General features: G+C 36.6%; 1 protein-coding gene across 1 annotated transcript in view; it reads right to left on the bottom strand.

The window, feature by feature from the left end:
- The window catches only part of LOC109819448 (probable prolyl 4-hydroxylase 7), a 13,046-nt gene that overhangs the window by 1,389 nt on the left and 483 nt on the right, over positions 1 to 11,174 (bottom strand). The window contains 4 exon segments of the mRNA XM_020385184.1: positions 1,791 to 1,851; positions 1,926 to 2,101; positions 2,206 to 2,263; positions 11,142 to 11,174. The exon segment at positions 11,142 to 11,174 is cut by the window's right edge and continues 10 nt beyond it. Coding sequence (XP_020240773.1) covers positions 1,791 to 1,851; positions 1,926 to 2,101; positions 2,206 to 2,263; positions 11,142 to 11,174 — 328 coding nt within the window.

Here is an 11,174-nt window from a genome sequence, read left to right as displayed (position 1 = left end):
AAGGTGGATGGGGGCTTAGCCAGCACGGTCCAATCAGATACCACAACTCCAACAATTTTATAATACAAATTAAAATGCTTTGAAGAGATATTATTCTCCAATGATCACACCAAGGCGACTAAAAGTCTCAAGGTTGATCTGTATGCAGCAAAGAAGTCGAGATTCAGTGACCAGACGTTTTAAGCAGTCAATCACATACCATTATTATTAGGGAAAAATGCTTCCAGCCCCCAAAAGCCAAGTGAACGTGTTTCCCACCCCCAAGACTTGGTCAATAGGTGTTTTACCCCTAGAAATAAAGATTTTGGTAACTTTAACAACCTCCCAATACAAACAACCAAAATAATAAAAAACGAAAATAATAAAATAATCCTCATCAATCATTTCAACTATCCTCTTGGTACATCATGATAAAGAGAGAGAGAAAACAAAAATAATAAAATAATCCCCATCATATTTTAATAAAAAAAGAAAGAGAGAGAGAGAGGATTCATAACCTTAACAACAAACCCTTAACCTTAACAACCAACCCGTAACCTTAACAATCAACCCGTAACTTTAACAACCTCCCAATACAAACAACCAAAATAATAAAAAACGAAAATAATAAAATAATCCTCATCAATCATTTCAACTATCCTCTTGGTACATCATGATAAAGAGAGAGAGAAAACAAAAATAATAAAATAATCCCCATCATATTTTAATAAAAAAAGAAAGAGAGAGAGAGAGGATTCATAACCTTAACAACAAACCCTTAACCTTAACAACCAACCCGTAACCTTAACAATCAACCCGTAACTTTAACAACCTCCCAATACAAACAACCAAAATAATAAAAAACGAAAATAATAAAATAATCCTCATCAATCATTTCAACTATCCTCTTGGTACATCATGATAAAGAGAGAGAGAAAACAAAAATAATAAAATAATCCCCATCATATTTTAATAAAAAAAGAAAGAGAGAGAGAGGATTCACAACCTTAACAACAAACCCTTAACCTTAACAACCAACCCGTAACCTTAACAATCAAATCCACAACCTTAACAACAAATCCACAACCTTAACAACAAACCCTTAACCTTAACAACCAACCCGTAACCTTAACAATCAACCCGTAACTTTAACAACCTCCCAATACAAACAACCAAAATAATAAAAAACGAAAATAATAAAATAATCATCATCAATCATTTCAACTATCCTCTTGGTACATCATGATAAAGAGAGAGAGAAAACAAAAATAATAAAATAATCCCCATCATATTTTAATAAAAAAAGAAAGAGAGAGAGAGAGGATTCATAACCTTAACAACAAACCCTTAACCTTAACAACCAACCCGTAACCTTAACAATCAACCCGTAACTTTAACAACCTCCCAATACAAACAACCAAAATAATAAAAAACGAAAATAATAAAATAATCCTCATCAATCATTTTAACTATCCTCTTGGTACATCATGATAAAGAGAGAGAAAAAACAAAAATAATAAAATAATCCTCCATCATATTTTAATAAAAAAAGAAAGAGAGAGAGAAGGGTATTATGGTCTTCACATGTTTTAATGTCTTGGGTTTTGTGTTTTGGGGGCTCAGAGAACAGATTCTTTATTTTTAGGGGTAAAACACCCATTGACCAAGTCCTGGGGGTGGGAAGCATGTTCACTTGGCTTTTGGGGGCTGGAAGCATTTTTCCCTTATTATTATTATAAGAATCTAAACAACTGCAAAGATAATTTTACCACGCTTGTAGAAAGGACTCTAAACAAAATATTCCTTAATACCTGCATAGCCTTTTCTAGCACACTCAGACCAGGTGTCATCCTTTGGTTGAGAAAGTTTACCCTGAGAAGAGGGTAGAACTTCATATAAGAGAGCTTTTGGCAAAAAAAAACCAAAGAAAATGGTAGATATTTTACCTCTGCATTTGGAAAGATGGTTTCCCCACCCTTCTCAACATTAGATAAGTACATTAGGACCGTGGCAATCCGATGTCCGCCACGTTGCTGATTAGTTTTGTCATGAAAATAATCAAAATGTGGCTCATATTTTTGACCATTTTCATAGTGTAGTATCTGCATGGCCTCACCATTTTCTAAATAAAAAGAACTCGTTAGAAAATACATCAGGAAAAAGAACTGATTAAAGCAAAAAAAAAAAAAAATCAGAACAGAAAAGAAAAAGAGAATAGAAATTTACCATGTGGAAGGAAGGTCCAAGCAGCAATCCTTTGTTCAATTCTTGCAACAGTCTCATCCTTCAAAGCAAAGAAGACAGCAAGATCAAACTCGTATTATGTTGTCATAAAGGTTAACTATATTTACTGTCCATCACTGTAAATATTTCATTAATTCATTCCTTGAATAGGATGCATTAGATTAATAACAAGTGGCAGGCAGTTTCTCATCATTTTCAGCAGTTTAAAGGACTGTTTAGTGTTTACCTAGTCATAAAATGGTATTTGAGACTGAACCATGGATTACAAAGTAATTCTTATTGATCACTCTAATTATAACCCACCAATGTTTTCCTCTTCCTGTCAGTTTTTTGGTTTTCCCACCTCAACTGCTTCTCTAATAAATCTACATGATGGATTTTCCACTAATTGCATCCAGATGAACTCTTTCTATGAAAGTCAAATATTTCAAATCGAAACAAGCGAGGTAACAGAATTCTGAGCTAGTTTTCCTAACGTTCGCAATCAAAACTGATATTAGTTAACAGTTCCATCATCCAGAAGAGTGACCTCACCACTTTTCTCTTAAACATAACACATATTTAACTTCAAGTAGAAAGTCATCCACATTGGGACTAATATCATTAGGATATTTGGTTTTCTTATGCCATAAAGATAAAAGCGATTCTCAAACTCTATAGCAAACTTTGTCTTTTCAAATTGATTAGAATTCATTTTTCATAAGCTATAGCAATTTGAGGACTGGTCTCTGGCTAAAACTGCAAAACAAAGAAAATAACTTGCCTATCCATTGACTAGCTGGCTATGTTTTTACTGCATGGTCTCATATAATTGCACAAAATTTAGAACAAACTCAGAGGTGTTAGGTACCAGGAAAGCTGCAAATAGTAAAAAACATGGACACTTGTTTTGTTGAAAATCTTCAACTCGAGTCATAATCCGTAGGACATGCCTTTGATGGGAAAAGAGGTTTAGGTGGTAATCATGAACCAAGTGTTCTTTACTCTAATAAATTCAATTAGATGCGACATGACACTAACACATTTAATCCTGGTGTCATCATATCTTATTAGTTTCACCATTGAATATGGAAGGCTAAGCAGTATAACATCAGACTAATGCAACAGAGAATGCAATTGAATTGAGCACAGTGAATCATCCAATTTAGCACTCCAAAAACCAAGCTTGCAGTCATTACAAAAGGAGGAGGGCAGGAAGGAGATTTCATGGACACGGATATGGCATCAACTACTGTGTTTGTGTGATGTTTCAGTGCCTGTCACTAGCTACCCATCTTCAAACCCTTTTTTTTTTGTGGTTCTTAAATTTTATCATGCACGCCAGACAACAAGGGCACTGTCTGCCACTAACCATTATTCTGGAGAAGGCCATTAATTTATTCCACACCATTTCTCATACACCACTTATGTATTGTATATTGATGTCAACATGCATTTTTACACCAAATGATAGATGGGATCCACCACACATCACACCTGCCTGGGATCCACTACACATCACACCTGCCTCCTCCTCACTAGCAAGATGATAATAGAACGACATAGTGCAGCCTGAAAGTCCTACATAATTCTTGAAAGTGACAGAGAGATCTGCTCCATCAGTAGTCTGAGGACCTTACCATGGCAAAAGTCCTTTTAACATCCAATTATTGTCTCTATCTTAGCTCTGACTTTTCATTTTCCTATGACCCTAGATATAATTAACTCCATCTGAGATCTCTTGTCCCTTCCTAAAAAAAAGAAAAGAAAAGAAAGACGTACAAAACAAGAAAGACCTTGCTACAGTACATTAAGTATTTTCTTCCCTAAAGGTCCTCCTTGTGCAGACTTAAGAGGCTTTTGAAGAATTGATTTTTGACACTCATCCAAGTTGCATCACAGAGAAGAGGGTGTCAAACACAATGAAAGCTATTGATGTGTCATGTTCATTCTGCAGCTAAGCACAAGTCAGATTATACAAGGAGAAACACACTAAATGTACAACATTAACTCGTTAAGGAGCACATTTAAATTTCGTGGTTTTTAAAGATTGTATAACTACAATGGATCAACATTTAACTCTGCATGTGCTGTGCTTTATTCTATTGCCAGCACTACCTTAGATAGAATCAATTTTTATGTTTGCAACATTGTATGATTTGATAATACCAAATACATAATTTACAAAAAAGAATGGACATTTAATAACCTTTAAAAGTGGATCTAATAGTAGTCAAATGGACTTTTTTCTTACTAGAAGGATGGATAGGTTAACATGCAAAGACTGTAAAATTATATCCCGAGAGAGTTTCACTACACAACATAGGTTGATGGTATTAGATTTTACTATTAAAAAATGGAGTGGGCAAACTAATATGAACAAAAGTTTAAGAACTAAATGATGGAACTTACAAGGAGAGATCTTAATACTTTTTTAAAGATAAGATGTTGAAAGAAGATATATAGAATATAGGTAATGAGACTAATACTATGTGGAATAGTATGTCCTCTTGTGTTAAGAATGTGGTTAAGAATATTCTAGGAAAATCTAAAGGTTGCAGGTTAGATAGTAAGGAGAGTTGGTGGTGGAATGAAGAAGTTCAAAAAACGATTAGGGAGAAGAAAATAATATATAAAAATTGGCAAATGTGTAGGAGCAAGGAAAACTTTGAGAAATATAAGTTAACAAGAAACGAAGCAAAAAGAGCAGTCAGTGAGACTAAATACAAGTCTTATGAAAATTTCTATAAGTTAGAATTTAAGGATGGAGAAAAAGATATATGTAAGCTTGCTACGATGAGAGAAAGGAAAAGTAGGGACTTAGGAAATATTAAGTGTATTAAGAGTGAAAATCAAAGAGTTTTAGTAACCAACGAGGAAATAAAAGAGAGGTGGTGATGCGAAACGGGTGAGGGGGTCCATCGGAATCAGCGATCTAAATCGAACAACGCACCGTTTCGCCAAAAATTATTTTATTCAGTAGGAAATTAATTAAAACAATTAACGTGATAGATGGGTTTTAACCAGATTTTCAATGATAACCATAAACAATCCCAATCTTGTATAATTTAATTGCAATATTTATTATCATTGCATAAGTTTCACAATCAATATCAATTTTTCAACAGTCACATGTTCAGTTACTCTCAACTCACAAAAACTAATCTAAGCAGTGAATATATGATAATAGTTTAGAGACAAAATACTCATGCAATTAACTAACCAGATGAGATAAACAGAAAAATAAATAGAGCGAAACCTTCGTCGGTCTGAACAGACTCGACGTAGAGACCTCTGAAGGTGGGGCGACGATAACGGTGAAGTGAACGACGACGACGAGGCGGAACGACGAGTGCGACAGTGTTGAGCTGATAACGACGTGGCGACGAATTTGAACGATGCAGGTGGCGGCGATTCTGAGCAGCAACCAGAGTGACGCTGTCTGTAAGGACGATGGGACAATAGCGATGTGATGATTTGTGATAAGCGGCAGTGACAGTATTGCTCTGGTGGGGAATTTTGCCAAACAGTTGGTGTACATGAAGGCGACAGTTACTGGGAAAGGAGGCTCGGTGACGGTGGGAGTAGGGCGGCTGCTTGGGAGGAGATGATGACGCTGGTGGTGCAGAGGTGGAGATCAGGGACGAGTTGAGTGTGGATCTGGTGGTTCTAGGGAAGAGGAGGGTTTGATTGTTGACGTGGGGAAGACGAGGGAATGCTTGGCGACTGGAGGAAGAGGACACATGGAACGACCTAGGCTTTCACACCCGAGGCCTAGGTTTCACACCCAAGGCTTCACACCAAATTTTAGCTAATGCAATTTTTCATTCAATAATTCATTGATTTTTAATAGTCTCATACAACCTTATTTATAAAAAAAAACTACGTACACACAACGTGCAATAAAAATAGAAACAAACAACAATCCCACAAATCACTCAACTAAAATTAAACTAAATTTCAAAATTCAAAATCCAAAATATATCAACTAATCAAATATTGTTATTTCTTGTCCTCATTAGGTGGATGAGCTACTTTTATAAATTATTTAATGATAACAAAATGGACAAATTTTTAAAAACAACCGTTTTGCAATTTTAATAAGCAAAATCGACCTTCTCTAAAAATAAACAACAAAAACGACCATTTTCTGCACGGGACTAGTAGTCATGTGCAGTTAGGATGCTAATGACTCAATCACCCCAACTCCTCCCGACCTTATCAAGCAGTTTAACCTCAAGTTCACACAGTTTAGCCTCAAGTTCAAAGCCTGAATTCATATCGCGTTCCTGCCGATCCCAAACCTCGGCAACAAGCAATTGGCCCACGAGATCCTAAAGCCCCCGTCGATCACATCCACCACCTGGTTCGTCACCACTACTGCCAGCTCGAAGACGTGGGGTGGAGGAATGAGCTGGCGGCGAGGGGGCGGAGGCGGAGGTGGCAGTGGGAGAGGGATTCGAGAGTGGAGAGCGGGAGAGAGGAGTTGAGGTAGGAGATGGAGGTGGATTGGGAGAAGGAGCGGAGTGGACTGGGAGTGTTGGAGCTTCTTGGGGATGGAAGTGGAATGGGAGAAGGAGCGGTGGAGGTGGAGGAGGAGGCGGCGGGAGGAGGAGGAGACCATGGCTTTTTCTAGGGTTAGGGTTTGGTTAGGGGTTTTCTAGGGCTTGGGTTTTTTTGTGGGTTTGGGATCGGCAAGAGAGGAGAAAGGGGAAGAAAATAGAGGAGAGGAGCCTGTTAATTACTTAATATCTTAACTGCACGGGACCAGTAGTCCCATGCAGTTCGAAAATCTTCAAAATCGACAAAATCTTCAAAATCGACCATTTTCAGATGAAAATGGTCGATTTTGCTATTTATTTTTACAGAAGGTCGATTTTGCTTATTAAAATTACAAAATGGTTATTTTTAAAATTTTGTCCCCAAACCCTAACCCTAGAAAAAGCCATGGTCTCCTCCTCCTCCCGCCTCCTCCTCCTCCACCTCCACCGCTCCTTCTCCCAGTCCACCTCCATCCCCAAGAAGCTCCAACACTCCCAGTCCACTCCGCTCCTTCTCCCAGTCCACCTCCATCTCCCACCTCAACTCCTCCCTCCCGCTCTCCACTCTCGAATCCCTCTCCCGCTGCCACCTCCGCCTCCGCCCCCTCGCCGCCAGCTCATTCCTCCACCCCCACGCCTTCCACGTCTTCAAGCTGATGGTAGTGGTAACGAACCAAGTGGTGGATGTGATCGACGGGGGCTTTGGGATCTTGTGGGCCAATTGCTTGTTGCCGGGGTTTGGGATCGGTAGGAACACGATATGAATTCAGGCTTTGAACTTGAGGCTAAACTGTGTGAACTTGAGGTTAAACTGCTTGATAAGATCGGGAGGAGTTGGGGTGATTGAGTCATTAGCATCCTAACTGTACGGGACTACTAATCCCGTGCAGAAAAGGGTCGTTTTTGCTGTTTATTTTTAGAGAAGATCGATTTTGCTTATTAAAATTACAAAACGGTTATTTTTAAAAATTTATCCTAACAAAATAGATGAGCAACATAGAAAATTTGACCATATAGTGAATGATAAAAATTATAGATATTGTCAAAAAATTAGGATCAGTGAGGTCAAAGATGCTCTAAAAATAAAAAGTGAAAGAGCAGTAGGACTGGACGATATCCCTATTAAAGTTTGAAAATGTCTTGATGATATAGTATTAGGATGGTTGACCAAATTATTTAATAAGATTATTGAGACAAAGAGAATGTCCGATGAGTTGAGGATTAGTACGTTGATACCGATAAATAAGAATAAAGGAGATACACAAAGTTGCTCAAACTATCATGGTATTAAACTCATGAGTCATACTATGAAACTTTGGGAGAGGATAATTGAGCAAAGACTAAGAAAAGAGACAAGTGTATCTAAAAACTAGTTCGATTTTATGCCCAGGAGGTCAACTATAGAACGCATATATATTTTGAGACGGTTGATGGAGAAAGATAGAGAAAAAAGAAAGAATCTACATATAATTTTCATTGGCCTAGAAAAAGTTTACGATTGAGTGCCTAGAGAGGTAATGTGATGTGTTTTAGCAAGAAACATGTATCTAGTATATATATTGATGTGATTAAATATATGTATGATAGAGTAATAATTAAAGTAATAACTAATAAAGGAGAGTGTAAGTTATTTTTTATAACCATAGGTTTACATCAAAGGTCAGTCTTAAGCCCTTATCTTTTTATTTTAGTTATGGACCAACTTACTAGACATATTCAACATGAAGTGTCATGATATATATTATCTGTTGATAATCTAATATTAGTTGACAATACTAGAACATGTATAATTTCTAAAATAGAAAAGTGGAGATAAGCTTTTAAAATTAAAACTAAAGGTTTTAGAATTAGTAGAACAAAATCAGAATACATTGAATGTATTTTTAATAAAACTAGAAGGAGAAAAGAGCCTATAATATATATTGATGACCAAAAAGTATCTAAAAGCAATTAATTTCGCTATTTAAGATCAATCATTTGGCATGATGGTGAGATTGAGAATGATGTCATCAGTCGAATCAAATCGAGATGGTTAAAATGGGGGAGAGCTTCGAGAGTCTTGTGTTACCGATTAGACTTAAGGAAAAATTTTATAGGATAATTATAAGACCAATAATGTTTTATGGATCAGAATATTGGGTAATTAAAAACATGTTCAAAAAATAAGTGTAGCAGAAATGAGAATGATGAGATGGTCTTGTAGGTATACACTAAAAGATATGATAAAAATGAGTGCATCCATAGTAAATTAGAGGTTGCTTCTATAGAGGATAACATGAGAGAGAATCGATTAAGATAGTATGACCATGTACAACATAGGCCTCTTAATGCGATACTTAGGAGAAGTTATAACATTATAGTTAATGGAGCAAAGAGATTTAGAGGTAGACCTAGAAGGACTTAGTTGAAAATAATTAAGAAGAATATAGTTATAGTTAGCTTAATAGAGGAGATGACCTATAATAGTGGAATGAAAGAATATGATTCACGCATCTGACCCCAAACACTTAGGATAGAGGCTTTGTTATTATTGAATGGACCAACATTTAAAGTCAAAGATATTGAGTGATGCAACCATGTTACATACATAGGAAAAATTGCAGTTCAAATAGGGTCAACTACATGTTATGTTAGGTTGCAAACTGACAATTAAGGAAATACATGCCCTATTATCTATAAGCAATCAGATAGGCAACAAATATGCATTAGAAACATAATAGAAAGGTGCTAATGACCAAACTTATTTTGCAAAATTACTGGATCCAAATAACTTTTACCGTCCTTTTACACCTCTATTGTACGTATGCATTTCCATCCTCTCTTTCTGTGTTCCATCCCTATTATCTCCATCTCCTATAATTTCCAACATCTTCAGCCTCGCCTCCACCCTCATCGTTCATTGCCATTGTTAGACTCTTGTCTATGCACAATTCATCTTTCGTAATCTACACGCTCTTTTATCCTTCTTCGCCATTGACCATTGTCATTCTCTCTTGTCTATGCACCATTCAACACATTCCCCAATCTTACCTCCTTCATCCTTTATCGCCATTGTCATTCTCTCTTGTCAATGCACCATTCAATTTTCCCACATTCTCCAATCTTACTCTACAACCTACCCAGTCCTCCATCTTCCCCTTAAAGTAATATTATCTAAGTTGCATAGAAACAAGAATGGGTACCGCTATGGGTGCGGGTTTGGATATACGAGGACACAACATATTTACTGGCACTAATAATTTATGTGAGATCATTATTATTATTTAATTCATGTGCTATTTGAATTTAAATTTCTATCATATTTTTAACTTTTAAGTTTCTTTTATTATGTTGATTATTATAAATTGGAAAGTGATCGGTTTGTTAACTAGACACTCAAACCACCCTTTAAAATCTAGTTTCTAACTAGAATATGGGCTGAAACAAACCCGGCCCATGTCTAATGAGTTTTAAGAAATGGACATGAAGTGTACGATATACGTACAAGAAGTGTATGGCAAGTGTTCTATATCCTATATTTGAGCACTATGTCTAAATAAATGTATATGCATATATCCAAGGAGTGTCCATTAAGTTTGGGTACAGTTAAGTGTCGAGTACGTGTTGGGTACATGTACGGCTTCACGATACAAGTATCTGGGTAACACAGAATATTATACATGTACGGCATTCGCGATAGAAATACCTCGATAACATAGAATATTATCCTTCTGCTCCTTTTCTTTGGTCTGTAGACTACAAGCAACCTTTCAAAAATTGGTTAACGTGACAGATAGTTACAACATGTCCCAAATCTTTGCTTTTCTCCAGGGTCCAGACAACTAGTTTAGACCTTCATTTTGGTCCATTTAAAAGACATCAGGCCTTTATTTCCCCAAGTTAGACTTGGAAGCATTGTTCAGCCATCCATGTTCTCTCCAAGAGGATGCATCTTTTAGCTAGCCTATCCGCTAACGATGCAGGAAGTGAACCTAAAGCCATCCTGCCTTTTTTCCCACAACTTTATTATCAACATCGCCTCATCAAACCCTAATTTGCCCTGTCCTTCCCCCAAAATAACCGTGTGTCACATTATTCCTTTTATCCTTTAAATTCTTAAGCTATAATAGCAGCCTCGCAAATTGACCCCACATCCAGGTCAACTGCGAAGTATGAACTTCAATACCTCATAACAAACAATTACGGGAATCATCTTCATGAGATCATACTTCTCCCTCGCTTTTGTTATTTTCTCATGATTCTTTGCACTCTGGGACAAATAATGACGGATTTCCTAACTTTACTTCATAAACTTTCATAATATCTTTCCAAATTCTCTACTAAACAAACTCTCCATACATAGATCTGACCAGCACTGTAAAATCCACAGAAAATTAGAGAGTAGATTTAACAGATTACCTGCCCCTTTTCGAGAAACATCCCTGAGCTCGT

The sequence above is a fragment of the Asparagus officinalis genome, chromosome 8 (assembly GCF_001876935.1).
Source record: "Asparagus officinalis chromosome 8, Aspof.V1, whole genome shotgun sequence".
NCBI lineage: Eukaryota > Viridiplantae > Streptophyta > Magnoliopsida > Asparagales > Asparagaceae > Asparagus > Asparagus officinalis.
Note: the sequence above shows the minus strand (reverse complement) of the source record. Positions and strands in the feature narration are given on the sequence as shown.